General features: G+C 41.6%; 1 protein-coding gene and 1 long non-coding RNA gene across 9 annotated transcripts; one reads left to right on the plus strand and one right to left on the minus strand.

Annotated features, from left to right (window-relative positions):
• Nucleotides 1-462: 462 nt before the first annotated feature.
• LOC135578478 (uncharacterized) lies at nucleotides 463-5,952 on the minus strand. Its single transcript, XR_010470159.1, has 2 exons — nucleotides 5,119-5,952; nucleotides 463-3,653 (listed from the first exon to the last, which is right to left on the minus strand). It is a non-coding gene; the product is annotated as an uncharacterized LOC135578478 (long non-coding RNA).
• Nucleotides 5,953-6,245: 293 nt separating this feature from the next.
• Nucleotides 6,246-22,889, plus strand: CDV3 (CDV3 homolog). Of its 8 annotated transcripts, none has more exons than XM_065051737.1 (6): nucleotides 6,246-6,764; nucleotides 8,810-8,889; nucleotides 11,036-11,172; nucleotides 12,178-12,340; nucleotides 13,417-13,466; nucleotides 13,851-15,715. In XM_065051737.1, exons 1-6 carry the CDS (start codon nucleotides 6,549-6,551, stop codon nucleotides 13,865-13,867), a joined length of 663 nt encoding a protein of 220 aa, XP_064907809.1. In that variant the 5' UTR covers nucleotides 6,246-6,548; the 3' UTR covers nucleotides 13,868-15,715. The 8 variants fall into 8 exon arrangements, 7 of the variants coding, with proteins under 7 accessions (XP_064907809.1, XP_064907807.1, XP_064907806.1 ...); XR_010470158.1 differs by having other exon boundaries at nucleotides 6,252-6,773; nucleotides 13,417-13,684; nucleotides 13,851-14,045; XM_065051736.1 differs by having other exon boundaries at nucleotides 6,253-6,773.
• Nucleotides 22,890-23,384: the final 495 nt, after the last annotated feature.

Genomic DNA, 23,384 nt, shown 5'->3' on the forward strand with positions numbered 1-23,384 from the left:
CTTTCTTTATATCAACATTCCTTAAGGCAGGTTGGCCAAATTTCTTTTGAACAGGCACCCACGTTGCATCAATGTGTGGCTGGCCCTAAGTAATTTCTCTTGTTTTGATGGTATTGTGATGAAAAATACTTGCCGTCGTTCACTTCTGACTTTATTTTATATTTTAAATATTGAGATCCTCACTGTACTGCATTTGCAGTATGGTCATGATAAGTGCCAAGATGGACGCTGCATTGTCAAAGAAACATAATGAACCTTGGCTGCTACCACACAAAACCTTAGGTAGAGGGCTGGCTTTCCTTCACCAGGCCCTGCACGGGAATGAAGGTAACCATACGCGTTTGTTCGATTAGGACTTCACGTTACCAATAGTTACACAGGGTGACAAGATAGTTCATTAAGTGGACTCAAAAGACTACTGAGAAATGGCATATATTAGAGAATGGGATGGCACACAGCATATACGAGAGATAGTCTGTAGATATTTTGATCTTTAATGAAACATTAGCTAACAAAGCTACTTAGTTTTTACTGACTGATAAAATCAAATACACTCCAAGTCCACTATACTTGATCCAACAGTGAATAACAGGAATCAGCACAGAAGTCTTGTCATGCCTTTCCTTGCACATTCCCCCACTCATGAAAAATCCTTCCTGATACAGTTATTTAACAAACAATTCCTCATTTGATCTCTGCAATAAGGTCACTCAGCATGTACCATCTGCAAGATTTTGCTTAAAAAATTACTGGATTAAAAGATTACACAACAACAACAAAAAAAGGTAGATGATGGCAGATTCCCTTTTTTTCCTCACAGATGGTGGCCTCATCAGAGCAGCGATAATACCTTCTTACATATCAGTGCAGAACTTAACAAGCTGAGACTCCATTGAGAATAGTGATGATTACAGAAAATATACAAAAACGGTGGTACAAGAGGTGAGATGGCACAGACCATTAGGTTATTGTCAGTTGGATACAGTCTAGGTATGGTCACTTCTTGACATTAGTGAAACATAACGTCCCCCCCATTCTTGACACATAAGACAGAGCAGTTTCTCTACGATTTGAAAAAGAGGAAGGAATTTATGAATGATTTGTTTGTTTCTTCAAAGCAGTCCCAATAGGTTTTGAGGTTTTCTTTCTGTCTGATGTGTACTGTTTTTATAGAAAGCAGCTTCTACAGATCATCAAATGAATCCTATAGCATAAAAATATACAAAGTGGTGTCAGATCTCTTCACTATTTCCTAGTGACACTTCAGGTATGAAAAGACACTGCTGGCTATCCCACTGTGAAACTGTTCTTTATAAATGTCACCAACAGAGATAACCTGGGTGAAATTACAAGTCTACAATCATACCATGATGTGAAAAGAAGGTTTTTTTGAAGCTTCTTATATGCCATTAAAGTTCTTGTTCCAAGAAAACTTGGACTGTAGGTTCAAATGATACAGCATATTCCTACTGAGATGTTTATTAATTGGAATGGAAATAGTTTCTTGAAAAATCGTCAAGGTATTCCAGTATGGGGAAGTAACTGCAAAAGAAGGAAGCATCTAAGCATAAAGAATAAACTTCCAGCAGCCTTTCTCTCTATCCCTAGCAAAGACAAAAAGCCACTGAAAAGATTATTTTTTGTAAATAGTTCATCAGAAGTCAAATGTAGCACATCTGGCCCTTTTAAAATGAAGTGCTTTCATATTAAGCTTGTGAAGAAATCTCTCTCTACATTTACACAGATCGCTGCTAGCTACCTACCTACCAAGACAGCCCCTCCAGTGTCCTTGCCAGCCTGATTGCTATCTAAGCATTAACACTCTTTACCATCCCAGTGAGATGTGAAATGCAGAACATGAGAGGCCAAAGGCCTTCAAAACTTATTTGTCAGTGCTAAGGTACACAAACTGATTTATATTTATCCTCTATTTGAGTCATTGCTATATTAAATGCATGTAAGCATGTTTCCAACTGATTTTCATAAGAAAACCAAAACGAGAACACAGATTTTACCATCTCCTCCTGCAGTATCTATCACACCTGTATTTCCATTTGTAGCATTTGCTGTTATGAAGACTCAGGATGCAGTCGGAGGGTACAGATCATACAATCTAACAGCCAGCTGCTGCATGAAAGAACATTTATACTCCTCTCTTGCTATGTGTTACCTCACCAACACCTGTCTGATGTCTCAAGAGACAGTTCAGGAAAAAAAAAAAAAAAAACAGCAGAAAATTAGCCCTGCAAAATGCAGGGAAACTTGCCTGCCATTCAGCTCCCTGAATCAGGACACTGCAGGGTGAGACATCTACCAGTAGCAGTACAGGGATGGGAGTGGGAGAGAGACTAGTCAGGGCCATAAAGCACGGCTGCCTCCCTTGGTGATAACTATTCACCAGGTCAGATTAGCTGTACCAACAAACCATATGTGTACTTTATCCTCCTCCTCAGCCAGACACAGCTTATTCTGCGCCACAGCTTGAACACATGCTGCTCCCTCCCCAGGGGAAAGAAGCAGAGGGTGCCAGCCCTATGTGAGCCTGTGCTTCATTTCAGATTTCACACCGAGTAGCAGTACACCATACCAGCTAGGAACTGGTACTCTAACCTATCATCCTACTGGTTACATTTTAGCACAAACATTCTTGTACTGATTTTACAGTTAAAAGATTATTTTTAAGGTGACTTTAAGCTGGCATTGTGTAAAATTGAATACTTCAACAGAACACCATGCACTGGTGCCACCACTGCCTGCTTTCAGATGGCAATCATTGGTGGAGAAATGGGCATGATAATACTTCTCCCTTCTGGCCATAGAGGTCTGAAATCAGAGCAAGCTCTTAGCACCCCAAAGCTGATATGAAGGTCAAGCTCCCCAAAAGAACTGGGGCCCATGCTGTGGCAAGGACTCTGCCAGAACCCTTCTGCCAGCTGCTCTGCAACTAAAGGCACCTTCTCCAATTTCCTTGAGCAGGCATCTGTCTCGGAGTTATTGAACGAAGCGTTCTTCTGCTTGTGTTCTGCGCATGTCAAAGCATTTTGCAGTGCTATCACCTTCATGTGGCAGAATGGAGACAATCAGGTATGAAGAAGTAAGGGTCAGACAAAACACTGAGTGACTAGGAAGTCTGCTCCTAACTCTTGCATCACCCACAACTCACTTCAGCTTTCCTTTCTTCAGTTTTCCACATTAATAGTGGCTGCTACACTGCTTACCCTACATGCAGTAGTGCTTCATAACCCAATTTTTATAAAACGCACCAAGATGCACAGGGATCACGACAAGCATCATGACAAGACTCACCACAGCTACAGGACAGAGACAAGACGTGGGCAGGCAGCACTGTATGCCATGGCAGGCACGCTGCAGCGTGTGCTGATAACGTGGGGGAGGAAAGACACAAAGTCCTGAGAGTCCTCCAGGTAAATCTGTACCTGAGCAGAGGCATTCAGAGCAGCGCGTCTTGCCAAAGGTTGGTCACACCAAACAGTGATATACAGTGCAGTAGAAAGCTCTCTGCTGAGCTCATGCTCCTATCACACCGATGTGGCATTTTGGATATATCCTTGCGTTACAAATGTTTCTTCTGCCAGTCTATGTCTGCAAGCCATTCTTCGGGCAAATGTCCTCTGCGTAAGCATTGAGGATCACTGAATTTGGAAGAGGAAAAGAAAAAACAGAAATACTGACCTACTATTTTTTTTTTCCTGCATCTAACATTTCACACAGCAACAATCTTAACTATGACAGCTAATGCAATGCATTTGCAGAGAACTACAAATGCGGTGCATCAGCACATTTTAACAATTGTACATAAAAATAAAAGTAGAGGTGGGAGGCAAATCCAAGCATAGCTGCATAACTAATGCTTCCTTTAAAGTGCCAACTGAGACACGTCTTTAAATCTGAATCTAAGCCTTCAGAGGCCTAAAACGCTGCTATTTCCCATGGTTTCCGCTGAGTCTGTTCCAGATTTAACAGCTGAAAAGATTCTTGGTTACTGTGCTCCTGACAGGTATTAAGTTTCTAATCCAGACTTGGTCATTCCAGCCTTACAGCACTGTGTTTGCAAGGGACAAGTGACGCAGATGCTAAAAGCAGCAAAAAAGGCATCACGTTCCCCTTCTTCAGCCTGGTACTTGGGGTTATCAATAATAACACAGTGAAAATATTTTACCAGCTGCGGAAATTCAGAAAAAAAAAAAAAAAAGGCGTAGCTTAAAATCAGGCACAGCACTGCATTTAGTGACCATCATTAGCTTATCTACCGCAAAAGCTGAGGGATACAAATTGTCTGCTCAGTTGCACGTTACTGTCAGTGCTGAGCCTTAAAGTCACATCATGAGGTGGTGTGGAGGTACATCAGCTTCCTGGGCAGTAACAAAGTGCAAGGGAAGGCAGCGCTTCAACAAAAGAAACATCAAACACTCTTCCACACTGCACAGTCCTGTGCCACCTCTTCCACGAGACCATCTATCAGCCGAAGGGGACAGCAGGAACAGGAGAGCCCAGGTACACTGACGAGGCACAGAAAATGAGACTTAGCTACCAAATTTGCTTTCTCCTTCAATAATTATTCCTGTCACAAAATGGAAAGCGTCATCGATGACGTGGAATTCTTGATGTTACCAGGTGAACTGTTATGCTTGGAATTTTTAGTTCTCAGGGCCTACTCTGTGCATGATCAAATCCTGTAAGTGCACAGAATGTCACTGCTAGCAGAGAAATATAGGGAGAAAGCGTGACAGAGGATTGTAACAAATCTCCCAAACGCGGAACACTCCGCTACAGTGATTCAATTACAGCTACAAAATGCTTCGCAAAGTATTTGACCTCTTTCTGCAATATGACAATGGCACCTCCTGTTTCTTCAAACAAGGTAAGGATCACAGACTGAAAATACTAAGTAACAGTATTTTCAAGGACACAGACTCTCCAAAGTTCAGAAAAAAAATTCATTTATATGCTTATACATACATACATCTACATATATAACATATAAATATCTTTATACACGTATATAATGATTTCAAGAGGAAACATCACAAAGTATAAAATGATACAAAATAAACTGGAATGCAAACATGCTTACTTTTATATTATTACAACACAAACCTATTATTATTTGATGGGTAATTCTCGTTTGGGCTCCCACTTTTGTAGCAGGAACATCTCCTTTTGGTGGCTGACCAGCAAACAAAGTAACTCATCACAAACAATGTTTCATGTAATTATTTATGACTCATGCCACTCTGAGGCTGTTCTTAGAATATCTTGCCTCGAAACTTTTGACAATGCATTTTGAAGCCACAGTGAAGTTTTTAAACACCTATGTTTTTCCAGAACTAAAGGTCACTACAGTACGCAAAGCTAGCAGTAACAATCTTTAGAAACACACAGCAAAGCTTCTTTTCCCAGTGGATACTCCCAGGCTTCACTAAATCAGGAAAGCAGCTAGGAAATTAATGCCAACACATTCAGACATCCTAGACAGAGCGGTGTTTTGAGTCTTATTCATTTAATCACACCATTTCCAAGATGAAATCTGCATTACTTCTTTGCATCCTTTACAGTGTAAGTGCACAGGCCTTTCCAGGGCGCGGGGCGACCCGTTAGTCACCTCAGCCCACACCAAAAGCGAACGCCACTTCTTCTCAAGGGCGTGGCCCGTGGCAGGAGCCGAGCTGCCCGAGAGGCCCCCTCATCCGGTGGGCCTGGCTGCGGGCAGCGCCCACCGCAGGAACCCCTTGAGACTCCGCGGGGGTGGCTCTGTGCGGACGCTGCCGCTGCTCTCCTGCTCTCACCCCGCCGCGGGCCCTGACAGGAAGGCTCTGCCCCCGAGGCGGGAAGCAGCCAACGGTCTCCCAGGCAGCCACTGGAGAACGCTGCCCGCCCGGCCTCTCACACGGGTGCCCTGTGGGGCCCGGGGCCTCCTCAGGGGAAGCCGGAAGCGGGGAAGCTGAGGCGCGCGCGATAACTGCCACCGGGCGCGAGCACCGCCCCGTTCAACCGAACGCCCTGCACCTCCCCCAGCCCGCACCCAGCTCGCCCAATCCTGGGCCGCGCCGCCGCCTTCCCGCCCGCCACGCATTCTCACGTCGGGACGTCAGCGCCTTGTCCCCGCAGACTTCTGACTGGCCGGCGGACATTTCTTCCCCGGCCGCTCATTGGCCGGCGCGCCGCGGCGCATGCGTTGCAGGGGGGTACAGCCGGCAGGCTCCGCCCCGCTTCTCCTCAGCCCGTCCCCGCGGCGGGGCCGCCTCCTCCCCTCCCGTTCCCTCCCCTTCCCTCCTCTCTTTCGGGCCGTGTCAAGCGGCGGCCACCAACGTGGAGCGCGAGAGCCTCCTCCCGCCGGGAGTCGGGCGGGCTCGCGCGGGCCCGGCCGGCCGCAGCCGTTAAGCGGCCGCGCTCGCGCCCCTCGGGAGGCCGCAGCGCGGGGCTCACCTGTTGGCCCGGGCCGCAGCTGCCCCCTTCTTCCTCTCCCCGCCCCGCCGTCGGGAGCCGCCGCGCTCAGGGCCCGGCCGCCGCCAACCGGAGCTGCCGCCATGGCGGAGACCGAGGAGAGGAGCCTCGACGACTTCTTCGCCAAGCGGGACAAGAAGAAGCGGAAGGAGAAGAGCAGCCGAGGGGCCGCCGCCGCCTCCGGCGCCTCCAGCGCCGCCTCAAACGCCGCGGGGGCGGCCGCGTCGGCTGGGGGAACCCGCCAGGCTGACGGCAGCGGCTCCGGGGCCGCCGCTTCCAACACCGGCTCCGCCAAGACGGTAACCAAGGTGCGGCCGGGAGGAAGGGAGGGCGGGGGGAAGAGCGGGGCCGCGCTCCGGCGGGGCGGTGGTGGGGGAAGGGTCACGGCTTCCTCCGCCGGCCCGGACTGCGCCTTCCTGCCGGCAGGGGGCGCCGCCGCCACCGGCCCGGGGGAGCGGCGCCGCCCGGCCATGCGGGCGCCCGTGGCGGCCCGGCCCCTGGCGAGGCTCCCGGGCTGGGCCTGGCGGCGGCGGGCTGTGGCCGTCGGGCAGGCGCTGCTGCTGGGAGGGAAGCCCGGCGCGCTCCGGCCCAGGAGGACTGCCGGCCTCGAACCGCGCCTTGTGTCCGCGTGTGCAGAGGAAAGCGGGGCCAGTACCCGGTCTGCGGCCTCCGTTCTGCCCAGCCCACCCCAGTTTCTGAGTCGTGGTGAGAAGGGGCGGACGGAACTGGGGATTTGCGTCGGGTGCCAGCAGTGGGCCGCCTGAGTTTGTGGCGTGTGGCCTGTGGACCTTGGCGATAAGATCACCCTGGCTCTGCAGACAAAGTACACTGAGCTCTTTGCCTTTCTGCCAGGAAGGATTTTACTGCCAGTAATTTTATTTTGTACCGTATTACAGTGAAACGATGAGAATGCAAGAGAAGCTTAAGTGGCTGGAGTTAAGGCCTTAAAACTGGCCATGCCGTATATTTTAAAGTTAATTTTAAGAAATACTCCGCTGTTTCCTAATATTAACTTGGACTTTGACACTTACAGTAGCTTTCTAAGTAGACCAAGATCAGTGGTAATCTTTCAGCTGCTCATTTGCTGGTAAAATAGTACCAGATTTTGACTGAAGCTTGTACTTGGATTAGAAATAAAGATCATTAAATGTGAAAAGTACATTAGTTTGGAAACTGTGATGTTGCCATGGAGATGTAAGAAATCTAAAAGATTTTAGAGGTGTAGACTGATTGCTCTTTGAAAAGACTGCATATTCAGCAGACGGTGCAAAAACATGAGGTCACTTTTTACTTCTGCTGTTACTTTAAAGCAGGTCAAAGTTTTCCTGCTGGAGGTTGATAATATAGATCATAGGACAGGGCTCTTAAAAGAATTTATAATCCTAGCTCTTCAGCAGGAAGGGGCTGTGTCATTGGCAGACCATGCTTGCAAAGTCTTAATGTTATAAGTAATATAACTGCATTTCGAGTAGAGTGTAGGAATTATGTAAGCTACTGACTACTTTGTGTGTGTTATAAAGCTGTGACTAGGATCATGGAGGGCTGCTTATCCATTCTGGTCCATTTCTGCTCTACCTTAATAATCCCAGAATCTGCTGATTACACAGTAGTACAAAATTGGCTCTGCTTAGGTGGGTCCCTCTTTCCCCAAGCATGTAATCAAACTCTTATTTTAAAACCTTAAAGTGATGCTCTCCAAAGACTAGTTTTCTACTATGCTGTATGCTGATTGCTGTGGTTTTGAAGCTGACCTTTTTACTATTATAAAAACTGTATTAAGAAAACACGAAACGCTGTAGATGTAGTTGTGAATGTGAAAAAGTTATATGTAACAATATTAATCTTTGTTGTAAATCGACTGTGAGCTATTCCAAATGTTCTTTACTGTTTGTCTCCTGAAATAGGTGATGGAAAAGTAAATCTAAAGCTTCATGTGTATACAAGCTGTCATAAAAGCTTGCTGTTAGTAAAAGAGAGAGGTTTTGCCCTTTTATTTCCTTGGTCTTGACTGCATGGTTCTATTCCCTACTTTGTGTTATCCTTCTACTTTCCTATGGATTTTTACTGAGATGGTGTGGTTTTTTTTCACTCGAATGACTGTTTTGCTGGGGCATTTCTTAGCTGTTCTAGTGAGTTAAAGTCAGCTCATGAGTGCATCCTAGATGGCACAGTGTAAGTTAGGGGAGGAGGGAGAGGAATCCTTTCCCCTGTTGGCAGTGGTTGCAGGTCGGCTTCTCAGGGAACTGCTTCTTCACCCTTAGTTTGGTTTGTATTATCTTGGTCACATTCTTATTTTCTTCTTTCAGTGTAAAGAAAGTAACAACTCATTTTTCTCTTTTTACAGGAAGAGGATGATTGGAAGGAGTTTGAGCAAAAGGAAGAAGTTGATTATAGTGGTCTTAGAGTTCAGTCCATGCAAATAAGGTACTACTTTTTTTTTTTTTCTCACCAGTATAATCATTACTTATGTCTAAAAAGTGTGTTCTTTCTTCAGAGTTGCCTCCATAGAGTCCAGTTAAACAAAAGTTTAATATGTTTTTGCTAGTATAGAAGTTTGCTGCAGGCTAACTTAGGTTTGGCTGTTATCTGTCGATGTTCTTTATTTTCTAAATCGCAGTTGATATTCTACATCTGTCTGTTTTGGTTGGGACTCAGATTTTTATTACAACTTATTATTAACTTTCCATAAAGATAGTAAAGTAGAAATTTCTGTGTGAGAGAAATGCAGGATAGTAATTCCAACTGAATCATTTGACTGCTATAAGAATATCTGACTCAGTCTATTCAGCATCTCAGTTTGGGGAGTAAATTCCTGAACCACTGCATTTTTATTTCAAAAAAGCCCCCAAAATATAGTTGGTGAAACTAGTGACCCATGACAAGATCTCATAGAACTGAATTTATGAGTCTCATCCAAGATTCTTTGTTTGCCTTTTCATTAGATTGTTCCTGTAGTCTTGCTCCAAAGTAAGTCTATTATAATCTGTCCTGGTTAAGAAAAATGTTTCATCAGGTCAAAAAAGAATTTTTATGACCTTGGTCATAAACTGAGAATGGCATGTAATCCTCATTGTCCAGGTATCAATGTTCAGAATGGTGCCCTCTTAAAATCATGTTACCTGTAACCAGTGCAACAGATTCTTTCTTCGCTGTTAGAGTCAGTCTTACATGTTCTTTGGTTTATTTATTTTTTTTAAACACACCTCACCTTTCACATAAGTAGTGCTTTTAGGCCATTTGCAAGTATTTGGTCTGCAAGCTCTTCATACCACTGAAGTGTCACAGCAGATGATCACACGTTTGAATGGACAAGTAACAAGTGGGCTGTTGCTTCACCGACTACTATTCCTGTTTGACCGAAAAGCGAGTACTTGGGTTTTCCAGACAAAGGCAGGCATTCCAAGTGTTTTTGATGTTGTGGCAGATTTTCAGGCATGTGGAAGTCTCTGCCACAGGATTTTGGAACCGCTCAGTTAATGGCTTCAAGGGAAAAGTGGAGAAGTAAATGGAAGAAAAACCCACTGGAGGATATAAATTAACCAGCTCTGGAGATCTCTTTGAAAATAAGACACAGAGTATCTAGTGGAGGCAAGACGTTATGTACACTTACTCTGTTCTTGACTGTAGTTTGAAATAGGATAGTGGTGTGCCTGGGTCTTTGGTCCAGCTTACTATGATTGTTACTGGTTTTGGATGAACAGCGAAAAGCAGTTTAATTTTTGGAAATGCTAGGTGGTTTTAACTGTTCCCTGATTATTACTTAGACAGAAAGCTTATCCAATTATGATTAGTAGGATTTGGCGTTTTATAAACTTCTTCTGTATTCACACTTTGCTGCTGTTCATTTCAGCGTCTTGGGTTTTTTAACAGCCTCACCCTTCACGTATGTCCCATTATACCACACAGCTTTGTGTAGCAGCTTTGCCTAGCAAATTATTTTGAGTCTCTGACTATTTTTATGCAAAATAAAATAGTCTAAATAAAATGCAGTCAGGCTTTTGCATAGGATTTAACATTAAAAAATATCTTTTTTCCTCTGTGTTTTTGGGTTGCCTGCTTTAAAAAAGAATTGAGTAGTTTTTTTAGATTAGGTTTGTATGGGTAATACAAGAATGTTTCTCAGGGGAATGGGGTTATAGGGAAAGGGAGCTCAGGATTTGTTTTCTGTCACTGCTTTTCCACAATACACCTGAAATAAAGGATTTTTGTGGAAGCCTGACTTATAGCCATTTCCTCATTTATTTTCTCATCACTTCCAAATGCATAACTATCTTAATAATAAAAAAGTTTTTTAAGCCAAAGGTAAGTGATCAAATAAATTGATTTCTTAGGGCAGTTTGAGTTTGTCTTTTTTAAGAACTTTTCTTCTCAGTTGACACTTTGTATAGCAGTGTGCCAAAAATGGTTCAAGTAGAAGTACTAATACATTGGTGACAGGACCAATACAGTCTGGTTAAATCTAGTATCTTTGGTGCAGTAGCCATGAAGTCTTGTCTGTGCTGACTGTGAAATCTCTAGCAAGTCTTAAACTTCTCTTTATAAAATGCTACTCATCATTTCTCTTTTATAGTGAAAAAGAAGATGAGGAAAGTGAAAAAAGAGAAGAACCTGGTGACAACTGGGAGGAGACTGGTGGTGGCATAGACAGATCATCTGGTCCTTGGAACAAGTCAGCTCCTGCACCAGCACCTGTTGTTGAACCAATTGGTAAATTTAACTCAAGAGTTGTTGCTTTTTCCAATTGGAAGTATGTCAGTTTGAATTACGCTGCTCAGAGGGGAGAGCTTAAGGAGCAGTTCCTATGCAGGCACCTTCCAACATACCGATAGCTTGTTTTATATACAAGCAAATTAGGAAATTTTCCTGTGAAGAGATCTGAGGAGCCAATTTGATAGTGCTGTCAGATACTTTAAATATTTATTTCTGACTTCAAAAATGTGAGGGGGGAAAGCATCCCATCTTTGAATGAGCTCCTTTTACTTTGCAATCTGCAAAAAATCTGTTGGTCTGAAAACATTGCTTTGACGATATCTGATGTCTAATGTGTCGGTTCTTGAGTAGTGTTCCATGGTTAGTAATATGCCATGGGTTTTTTCTCTTTTCAAATCAGTTTGAGGGTACAGAGGACATGACAGTGCAGAAACTGGGATAGGACTTAGTTTTAATTAAATACAATTTTTTAGCATCAGCAGAGATAAACTACTTAGCCATTATCTGAGTTCAGACTATTCTGTTGAGAAATTAGTTGAAAGGTGGCCTGCTGTGTTGTTTTTTTTTTTTCTTGCTTGTACAGGCAAGGAGGTAAAGTTAATTGATCAGTGTTATTTCAGTGTAGATTGTTACCTTAAATACAAACTATTTGGATATTATTTTCTGCATCTGGAAAGGTGCTTTAAATAAGATATGACAAATAATAATTACATATTCAAATCTCTAGTTTTAAATGTAAGCTGCTAACAAATTGCCAGTAAGAAAAAAAAGAAGTCCTCATCAGTGGTTTTGACTCCCTGAACTTTGAGACACAATACACTGGAACCACATTTTAATTTGACAACCAAGTATAGTTAATTTAGGTGATGCTGGATTTCCTGCCTTGTCTGAAATATTTGCTTCCAGAGCTTTAAAAAGTGCAAAAACACACTTGTAGGATTTTTTGTTTTTTAATATGAATGCAGACTTATTGTCTTGTCTAAATCTTGTTTTTATAACTAGTTACAGAAACCCCAGAGCCAGTTCATACTGGTGGTGTATACAGGCCGCCTGGTGCCAGGGAGGGTGGCAGGCCACGGAGAGCACAGCAAGGACCACCAGAAATCTATAGTGATACGCAGTTTCCATCGCTGCAGTCCACCGCCAAGCTTGTAGACAGTCGAAAGTAAGTACATCCCATTAATTCTCTTAAGAGGTGTATTTTAACTGTCTTCTCTAAGTTCTTTTGTTTTAGGGCTTAAGCCCGAATCTTTCCCCAAAGGAAATAACTTAAGTAAGAAATTATTCTGTTTGGCAAAGGGAGATGGGAGAGGTCTTAACTGTATTTTCAAACTCTAGGAAGGGCTTCCCATGAAATAACTTTCATAGGACGTAGCCCAGTGAGATAGCTGGACAAGACTGACAGTTACCTTATCTTTGACTTGCTGAAGGATTTCCCTGAAGCAGAGTATTCCTGCTCTTGACAGCAGCTGATTCTCTGAGATACTAGTCATGGTGAGGCTCTGTGTTATTACAGGCAGTAGACAGGAGTAAGATTTGGAATGGGATTTAATACAAATATAAATCAATCAATACAATTATAAATCAAGAAATCAATAAACTTGCTGCCTGAGCTGTGGTCTACAGTGACAATCTCCCCCAGTTTTTGCTGAAATATTTTGTGTTTTGTGGTGCTGAAGACTTGAGTCTCACCCTGCTTTTGAATCCTGATCTTTCTGTAACCTCATTCCCTACAGAAGAGATAGCTAGGTCAATACCTAATTCATTTGGGGTTTTTGTTTTTGTTGTTGTTTTTGATTTTTTGATTTTTTTTTCCTGCTTGCTGTGTTATTGGCTAATGCAGCCTAGCAGAAGCTTTGTTAGTGTGGCTTTACTTGGCAAATGAGACATGCTGTCATTGGTGCTTTAGGGTTTGAATGGTGCAAATTGAGCTAAGCTGTGTAGAAATTGACTTTTGCTTTCTGAAATCTATTTTTCATAAATGCACTTAAATTTACTTTTGGGAATGTTAATATTGAAATTTAGAATGTAATCTGAATTGTACTGGATGATGAGCTGATTCTAGAGATAAGATTTTACAATACTTGCTTGGGAATGCTTGGCTGTTCTGTTAAAACTCTAGACCTTCCTGTTCTGTGTTGATAATTTTTTTTTTGTTGGGATGGGGTGGAAATCAACTAGAAATTCACAATTCACAAGCTAGTGATAAGATATTTACTGATTACATTTCTTTTCCCTTAGGGATAAAGAAATGGAGAAGAGCTTTGAAGTAGTAAAACACAAAACTAGAGGTAGGGATGAGGTGTCAAAAAACCAGGCACTTAAACTTCAGCTAGACAACCAGTATGCTGTGCTTGGGGATCAGTAGAGCTGCATACACATTACAATTAAGGAATGCTTTTTTGGTAACCCTTCTACTAAGGTAACTAAACTACAGCTAACGGCTATGATGAACATGTGCCACCTTATTTCTGCTGGATCTACTGCAGCAAGTGCAGCCTACTTTGATGTAAGTGATTGGTTCTCCTGCACTATGGAAGCATAATATGTTACAACTTCTCCATTGGATATGGGGCAAATTAGTGTAAATGGTTGATCAAGAGTCATCAGTGTTCTTTAATTGCTCAGAAAGATACCTACAGCCAGTGGTCATTTCAAAATCTTTTTATGTTCAGATACTGAGCCTTCGTAAAGGTTGACTACCTCAGACTTGCTGCACTCATTGTGGACACCATGTGGATCACAACTTCTGGAAGAGAAGGTTACAGCTGTTTTAGTGGCCATCTGAAACTTGAAACCAGCTCTACTGGATTCCTGTCAGAAATCCTGCAGAAGTCAGCCATTTGGTTCCAATTTGCTATAACAAAGATTTAAGTGACCTTAATGACAAACCTATTCTGTTCCCCTGCTGAGGAATCTGTCATGTGTAGCCATAGCCTACTAGAGACTTCTGGAGCGTACCATACCACTCATACTATCCAAGTAAAACAGAGCTGTAGTTTCTTTACCTTTTTAGATAGCTGTACTGAAGTAACTGCAAAACAAATTACAACTCATTCAGTATCAGATCTGAGGAATGATGGGTTTGAATGGTCTGTTTGCATTAGCCTTTTTTCCAGTTGTCTGTTTAAGCATATTTGTTTTTCTGTTCTCTACAAAAAAATGCCTGCCTTGTTTCTGGTATCAAATTGCAGTATATTTAAATAATGATGAGTTGTTGTAGTGAAATGTGGTTTATTTTGTTTTTCATCATGAGGTTTGTCTTTCTCACCCTAAAGCACTAAGAGTTTTGGTTTGACACAGAGGTACCCAGACTTCAGAGGTATACAGTCTTCAGAATTTGTCTTTTAAAAATGAGATATGTGGCAGTAGTTGTATCTCCTCTGTTAAAAGTAGTTATTTGTTTGTTGAAGGGTAATGGTTACTTGATAACCAAAACAACTTAGTATGCAGAGGGATAACTAAAGCTGGTAAGCCTTATTTGTTTGGCTACTTCTGTGAAGCATGCAGGCTTTTTGAGGCAGAAATCCTCTAAGTAATATAAACGGTGTTCATTCAAAGTCTGGAAGTTTAGTAATAATGAAGGGCAGTGACTTCTTTAAGTTGTTGTCATCTCTGACTTAATTTAGTGGAAGTAGGCAAAATGGCACCGATACACCGAGAATATAGGACATTGCCCGTAACTCTAATTCAATGAACAAAACCTGTCAAGTACCAAAAGTGTCCTGCTGTAACTGTTTTTCTCTTCTCTGAATTCTGAGACCAGAAGCAAAATGAAGTACAATAGTGGCGTGCTCCAGTGTTGAGGTTTCTCCGAGCAAATGCCAAAAAATAGACCTGACATCTCTAAGAGTTGCCAATGGCAAGAGAAACAAGGGAACAAAACAAACCTTGCTTATGTGTGTGGGAGTACTGTGTATGTGCAGAAGATGAGGGTAGCGCAGGAATTGCCTACTTGGGTTCCCTTTGACTAACTGCTGACTCGCTTCAAATCTTCTCTGAGGCCAGCGGGAATTTCGCTGTTGACTTCAGTGGGGCCGGGTTTTCACCTGGTTCTTTTGTGCACAGACTAAAACTGGCCTTGCCCTTGCAGAGTTAACTGTCTCTAAAACCTCTGCTAGAAGCTGCTATTAAAGAGAGGGCTGAAGAGACTATTCTTAAAGTTGGAGACTTAATTTGGAAACAAAACCCCACTGAAAGGCTGATACTGATGGCTTGGACTCTGAGCCATGTACCTTCCTCAAAAATACATTGTTGCCAGCAAAACTGCTGATTTGTCACTAAAGATTTCTGTGGAATTCATGGTAAATGGACATGTCACTTGATGTGGTAGAAATGTGAAACCTTAAAACGATTTTTCCTGATGCTATAAAGTGATTGAGATCACCAATGCACATGAATAAAGTTTTACTCTACTGTATGAAGGGTAGATGAGACTGTCCATTGTACCGGCTTTATTTGAGGTTTTGGGCATGAATTCTGGCAGTTTGGGGAAACCCTGTAACAGTTGCAAATCAAATAAAATGGAAATATACATGGATTCTGGAGTCTAATGAATTTTTGCCTTTAGTTTTAGCTTATGACCGTACAATAGCTGAGGAAACGCAGGGCATTTGGGTATCTTAAGGGACAGGCCATGGAGTGGGTAGTCAGCCTTACGGTCAGGTGGGAAATGTTTAAGAGCTTATAGCAGTGCATATTAATATGACTTTTATTTATACCTAGAAGTTTAGTTTGCTACTTGTCAGTGTGTCTTCTTACTCCTGCCATATAGGACTGGTTTGAGGTTGTGAATTGAGTATGAATGAAGCTTTTGATTTGCCTTTTACTTGGAAGTATCTCTGCTAAATTAAAGAATAAAAAAAAAGAACCCAAACTGCCTTCTGGATGGTTGCTGTCACCAGAGTCCATCAGCTTCTGATAACTAGGGGTGCTATTTTGAGGGCTTTTCTTAAGCATATAATTCCAGGTTCTTTCTGGAGGCATAAAAGAAAAAAAAAAATCAGAAATGCAGCAGATAGCCGTAGTACAGAATTTTAAGATATTTTAAAGTGTTTCTTGTGTTAAATATTGCTGCCAGCTAATATCTAAATGCAGTTGTCAGTATCTTCCTTGTAACAATGAATTGTTCTGCATGCCTGGAACTTCGAAAGTCAGTTCTCTGTGGAAGCTCAGTATGCTTTTGAGACTCTGAAGTCCAGCTTTATCTGGCTTGCTGTTGCATTAATTCGAGGTATGCTAAGAATGTCCATTTCGTTCCTTCTAAATGCTCATTGAAGGCTCATTCTGTAAATGAAGGATTGTCAGCTGTAGAAATGAAATTCTTAATACCAGTCAGTAAAATGCAGTTGTGTGCTGCTTCAGGAACTTCCTAACCTGTAACATGATTATATGGTGGCTTAGCTATTAATTTCCAATTTAAGACTTTCATTTCACTTAAAAACACAGCCATAAAGTTACCGACCTGCTAGTAGAACATTTAAATGTCCAGTACTTACTGGAAAGGAACAATTTTGATTTGTGGTTTTCAGTGATTCAGTCTGTATGTAAAGAATGTTAAAATACCAAAAGCTAGGTAATTTTAATAAAGTTGGACTTCCCAGGTGCCTGCTCTAGGAATCTGGCATGTGTGTTTACTTGTGCTGATGATAAATATAGGAGAGGATTAGTTTTGTCCCTACCCCATGGTTCAGCTGTGCCATGTTTATTTAATCTTATTCATGAATGATGGGGAACTGACAATTAAGTGACTGTCCCCTGCTACTTTAGTTTTGTCTTTGCAGCTACCTTTACCAGTCATGTCTGAAGTAACTCTCTTACAAGACTTACTCATAAATGAATTTTTAATGGTACAAATTGTGTTAGAGACCTGATACCACAGGGACTAGAGTTTTTGATATTGGACTCTGTCTGTTGGCTCTTGGAATCTCTTTCACCACAGCGTGGCCGAGACACCTTTGCTTATCTGAGCCTTTGCATTAGTTGTATCTTTTTGTCTTTCTAATTTCAGCCTGGTTGAGCAATTTTAAACATGCTTGTGGTTTTCTGTCAAATAGGATAGCTAAACTGGAGCAGGTGATTCTTTTCCAGGCTGATCGGGCTTCATGTGCTTAAAAGGTGTTTATTTACAAGGTAGCAATATTATTTCCAACATTGACCTTGTCAGAGAAATGAATTCTTGCATATTTTACAGGACCAATTTGTATCAGAAGCCCAAGAAACTAAATTTTACCAAAATCCCCGCAAGTACTTAAAAATCTTCGAGTAGCCACAATCCAGGTTTTATCACCTGACTGTAATTTAGTTTCCCAGATTGTCCCTCTTTGTTTTCAGCTTTCAATTTCACAAGTTGGTTTTAATGGTAAGTAGGGGCTTTATTTAGGAATATAAGAAAATAATAGCATCCATATTTAAATTTCAGATATATAAATTAGGTACATACCAATGGGGAGGAAGTCTGACATATTTGCTAATAAATTCCTCAGAAAAAGTAAAAATGTGACCTTGTCTGTGTCAAGGTTGATATGAGAAGCTCCAAGCTCTAGCAGATGGAAGAAGAAATGACAGCAGAAAACAGAACTGAGGAGTTTTAATACTGATTTGGAAAAGTCATAATTCATGTATCTAGAGTTTGGCTTCTGAAGCACCAAGCGTAGTTCCATCATGTTCTGTTTGAAGTGAATTAGAACAGGAAGGAAGATTTAAAAAATAAAGGGGGAGAGTGGAAATTACAGAAATAAAACACAGGAGGTAAAAGAGGAGAGGGATTAAGAAGGCTATTTCGTAAATGATAGCATTAAATGCATAGCCTGGGGTAGGGAGTGAAGTGGTTGTATAGAAGTACTGTGTGGGTAGGGATGTCTTTCACAAGTGACACATCCATCTGACTTTGGATCAGCAGAAGTGTTTGAAGTTCAGTACTTGGGGAAGAAACCACATTTTATTTTTTTCCTTAAAATAAATAAGAAAACTTATCCAGAGAAAAGGTGGAATTTTGCATTGGTACAATGCTGTGTAACCAGTTGCCTAACGACAGAACCAAGAAGGGACAAATTTCAAGAGAGTTCAAGTAATTTTATTAGCAAATAACTTGTTTCATATTTAAGAAAACTCTTCTGCATGATAAAATGCTGAGACACTGACTCAAATTGCTATGAAGATATTTCCTTTTTTGTGAAGCATCTTCTAATGGTACGTATATCATGGTTTTGTGTTCCATTGCTTAAAATGTGTTGATATAGCAAGGTTAATGAAGTTCAGGGGGCTGCTTAGCCAGAATGCAAATATTAAAAATGTATCACAGTATTAATGAATCACCAGAAAAAGTAGTGCATCTGAAATACTGGAATGGAAAGTATCATCTAAACCAACTGTTTGCACTCAAAAGAAGTAAGCCCATTTTGTAGCAAGGACCAAGAGAGGGGGAGTTGGCTTTTGTTTTCCACTGAGCTGCTGTGTTAACTTCAAGTAATTTAGTTTCACTTTGCCTCAGTTTCCCCAGCTGTACCAAAAAAACCTGAACAACCTACCTCACAGGGGTGTTGTGAGGCCAAAGCTGTTCTTTGTCAAGGGCTGGGGCTGATGGGAAAGGTTTATCTCTAGAGAATGTAATATATGTTCTATTTAGGTATTATGTAATTACACATAGTATGTATGGGTAAGGAAAAAGTTCAGGCCGAGCACTCTTAACTGGTGTTTCATCTCATTAATTATCCATGCAACCCAAATGGTATATTAATATGAGGCTTTTTATTTTCATGTGGAATACATTACAATCACTATTGCTATATTTTGTAAACTCCATGACTGAAATAAAATCCTCCTCACACTTGATAGCCATCTCTAATAATGGCGCTGTTTTAAAGTTTGTTCAAGTTCTGTGAACTACAAATGTTCACTCCTGAAAGAACGTATTTGTGTCAGGATACTAAGTTGTTTGTTGTAGTAGGAATACAGTTTTCTTCCCCTCTCCATATGTAAACACACATCTGTCGACTTTATCCTTTCCCATGCTGAAGTTGAAGTAGCATGCAGCTACGATGGAAATATGGGAGAGAGAGTAAGCTTAACTTCAGAGCTTTTAAATTCAGGTGTTAAGGCAGGCTGTGGAGGAAACATATGAAGGGAACAAACCAAAGGGAAGTAATTGCTCATGGAGAGGATTCTGTGAAGCAGATAAAGGGAAGAAATGATGAGAAGGCAGAGCTGTGAGGGGTGAGCAGAGGGGTAGGTAGGAGAGGAAGAAATACAGATGAGGTGATTACCCTTTTTACTGTTATTTCCTGTTTTATCAGCTGAATGCAGCTGAATGAACATGAAGAAGTGTTTTTTTTTTTTTTTTTATAAATATGCCTTTGTCCGCTGTTGAGGGTGATTTCAAGGTTCATCACTCAGCTTTTACAGTGGGCCTCCAAATAGAAGCAGAGAACACGATGGTGACAATAGATGCCTGCAAACAAATTAGAATTCTGGTGGGCACTGGGCAGAGATGAGGCCCAGCAGCAATCTTCTCTTATTTTATCATTGCAGCACCTCTAAGACAGTTGTTAATGTGCATCAGCTGTGACAATTCTCTGTCAGAAATGATTATTGTTAAATTTGAACAAACTTGCACTTGCTTCGGAGGAGATGTTTAACTAGCTGAATAATAAGCATTAAAGAATATCACAGAGTGCTTTTTGGAATACTTACCATGATGACGATGAGGGCTATTGAGGGCAACAGAGTGGTAGGTGGTTTAAAATGACTTTGAGGTATATAAACTGTTACATGGTAGGGAGCAGAGTTACTTTTATGTCATCTTTTCACCTCTTAACAAATAAACTACCTTGGTCTTACTGTCTTTCCTCCTACAAAGAGCTGTTTCTATCATTTTCTTATCACTTTCCCCCCTGTATTTTTCTAATATGCCCCTCTTTCTAAGGTACTGATGAAACAGCAAACACTCATTGAGAACCTCTAAGAGAAATACATGCTGTAATATTTTTCCATATTGTTCTGTCTTTAATACAGCTTAACATCTTATTCGCTTTCTTGACTGCAACTACACATTGAGCAGATGTCTTCATCGAGCTGTCCATGGTGATGCCTAGATCGTCCCCTTGAAAGCTCACAACTAATTCAGAATCCACGAGAGCATGTATGAGTGGTTTAAAACCTTTCCAGTATTCATTGCCTTGGGTTTATTTTCTGTTGCCATTCACTTGCCACTGAATTGCCAAGTTCACAGAGTTAGTTAGCTTACCCTGCCAATCACCATCTTTCCTCATGCTGACAAACTGGGTAACTTCTGTGGGCACTGGCTTTCGCCATCCGATGTACTGAAATCTTCAGTTTCATGTATATTATTCACTCTTTTTACCAATGATGAGCTTGGCATGCTCTTACTAACTTTTACTCAATCTGACCTTCCCTGTTCTGTTTCTTTCTAGCTCAGTTATAGCATTGAAGTCATCCAGTTATAAATGTCCGCTCTATTTCAAATCCTTTGCCTACAGAAAACAACTTATTCTGCATCTCTTTTGGAGTATGTATAATCATAACAATGATTCAAACCATAAAAACAGGCTGGTACAAGAGAACAAATTCATTGAAAAACAGGTAAACATAAGTGAATCTGATCTCCTAGAGCTTAACTTCCTTGGTTTCAGTGGAGTTATTTCTGTCACCTGAGACCAGTTTCATTAAAACCTGAGATCTTCTCGCTTGCAGTCTAGATACAACAGCCAAAATCAAGAGCAAGTGAACAAGCCCCATCGCAAACTTGTTTTAAATTTCTGGGTTACTCTGCTCTTTGTGGCAGAGATGAAGCAGATGTGTATTACTTGGTCTCTGACCAGCAACCAGATGGGCTCAGCCATGCTTAGTCTAACATACCTGTTGTAATATTGAACGGGACATTGAAATTAGGTTACAATATTTGAGATGAAGATGGGTGCAGCAACACTGGGGGGCAGGCTTAGTCTTTCTGGTTTGTTTCATCTCTCCACATTCTCACCTTGTACTTTATAAAGCTCATAGATCTGTAAATCAGGTTAAATCTTTTAAGTGCTGATTACATTTACCAGTAATGCAACGTTTATAAATACAAAGGAGGTGTGATAAGGGAAGACTCAAGCCTGTTAGGATGTATAGCCTATCACTTAAGAGCTGCATTGTCTCTATGAGAATGCTATATCATATAGAACAGCTGCTTTCCAGTACTAATGATATATGGTTGAGAAGAACAGGATCTTGCATCCAAATAAATTGTGTCTGTTAGGTGCTGTATTAGAGCAGTTACTAGTATTCTGTCAAAAACATTGTGGCTGCTGGGGTTTTACCAAGTTAGCAAATAAGAGCAGAGGTTTTCTGTTAATTTTGAGGGGGAGAGGGAAATAGAACAGATGCAGCAATATCTGATAGTTGTTCAAATGTGGTACTTTGTACCCTCTCCCACACACCTAAAGACTCATTGTTGCTACTGTGCTCCTCAAAGCCCTGTCTTGCTACTTTAAATCCTTACTGTGTTATTTACTAACCACCCAGTAGCCTTCAGGACTGACTCGTTCTCTGACTGCACACTGTGTCTTTAATCTGGGAATTAGGTAAAAGGCAAACTGGCTTTGTAAACTGGCATGACAATGTTTTCTAGATAATTGGCTCTGCTCATTTTTTTTCTGTAACTTGAAGCCTGTCAAAAATCTTTTGATTTGACCTTTCTTTACCCTACAGTATTCCCTTCTTTTGTTCATCTACATTATTTCCATGCCAAGGATTTTTAGGTGCCTGAATTATTTACCACTTATTTAGAAAGCAGCTCCATAAGCAAGACCAACTGAGTCTCAATCATGCTCTGTTTCTTTAGTCTGGGCTCTGGCATCACAAACATGGCTCCATCTGTTGCAAAATTGTTTAGCAAATAAATACAATCTCCTTGAAGAATTTAAACCTATACCCTCAAAGGCTACACGGGAGCCTAATTCCCACAGCATACAGCAAAATGAAAGCAGTAGCACTGGTCAAAGTACAAACACAATTCAGCTATGACAAGGAGCGGGGTTGCATGACTGGTAACATGCTAGCTCAAACAAAACTGTCTTAACTGTCACCTGGGCAGCAGGGTCTAGCCTAAAGCATTTCTGTTTTTTTAATGAAGAGATGACTGAGTGAAGAATACTAAGAGGATATATCTGTAAAAGAAAACAACATGAAACTGAATTTGCTTTCACCAATGCATCAGAATGTCTCGCCATCAGACTTAACCTGAAGAAATTAAGATAAACCCATTTGAGTGTTTACTGTAGTACAAAAGAAAGAATGATGTGGTCTGGCTGGGAAAATGGTTGGCTGGGAGCCCACTGAGCACAGCAGAAACTGCTGCAGCAAAGTAGAGTACAATATGATCCATTTCTGAGATTCCCTGTGTGACCCCTACAGTTAGCATAGAAACCTAATGATGCCTGTATATTTATATGATTATATGTTTATAGTTGTAATTTAAGTTCAAAACACAAACTTTTTTTTTTATTTTTAGGTTTGTTTTTTTTTGTTTTTTTTTTTACCCTGGTTTACCTATCTTAGCTTCTGTATATGACAACTTCTAACAGTGCAGTGCACACACCTGTTGTCCTTTTGTCCCAGGTTGGAGTAATGGTATCAAACTCTGTAAAGCACTTCTGTGATGTTTCCTGTGAAGAAAGCTGAAGAAAATAAATTTAACATCACCAACTGAATTTATACCTCCAAGTTTGTCTCGCTGTTGTTGTGTTCACCCCTCTCTTCAGTGACCCTGAGCAGTCCGTGTGACGGACAGCAGCGTGCTGGTTGTCAGGCTGTTTTTCAAGGCTCAGCGCAGACGAGGGACTGGCTATGCCTGTAACAGCTGCTTTCTGTCCCTGTTCCCTGCAGTGCTCCCTGCTGTCCCTTGTCCTTCACCCCAGCAGCTCAGTGCCTGCTGCTCCCCCATTTAACAGCTAATGTTCCTCTGGGCAGGGCAGGCTGTGGCATGTACACAGGTGCAAGCTGAGCAGATGGTTGGAGGACAGGTAATGCTCAGGTCCCACTGGTTCTGCTGGGGGGTGGTGTGGGTCTTATTTTAGCTGTTCCCCTTCTGCCCTGCCCCCAGGATTCACAGCAGCTGCGGGAACTGTGTGTCTCTAAGGCTTCCTTCAAGCTTAACTAAGTGGGTCAGGGAGGGGTTTCTTATCTGTAAAGCGAGAACAGCAGCA

The sequence above is a fragment of the Columba livia genome, chromosome 2 (assembly GCF_036013475.1).
Source record: "Columba livia isolate bColLiv1 breed racing homer chromosome 2, bColLiv1.pat.W.v2, whole genome shotgun sequence".
NCBI classification, from domain to species: domain Eukaryota; kingdom Metazoa; phylum Chordata; class Aves; order Columbiformes; family Columbidae; genus Columba; species Columba livia.

Excerpts from the sequence above, each read along its gene's own strand:
- CDV3 (XM_065051734.1), top strand. The coding sequence starts at position 6,549 with ATGGCGGAGACCGAGGAGAGGAGCCTCGACGACTTCTTCGCCAAGCGG. Across the intron at positions 6,774-8,809 it reads CCGCCAAGACGGTAACCAAG|GAAGAGGATGATTGGAAGGA; the intron begins GTGCGGCCGGGA and ends CTCTTTTTACAG. Across the intron at positions 12,341-13,416 it reads AAGCTTGTAGACAGTCGAAA|GGATAAAGAAATGGAGAAGA; the intron begins GTAAGTACATCC and ends CTTTTCCCTTAG.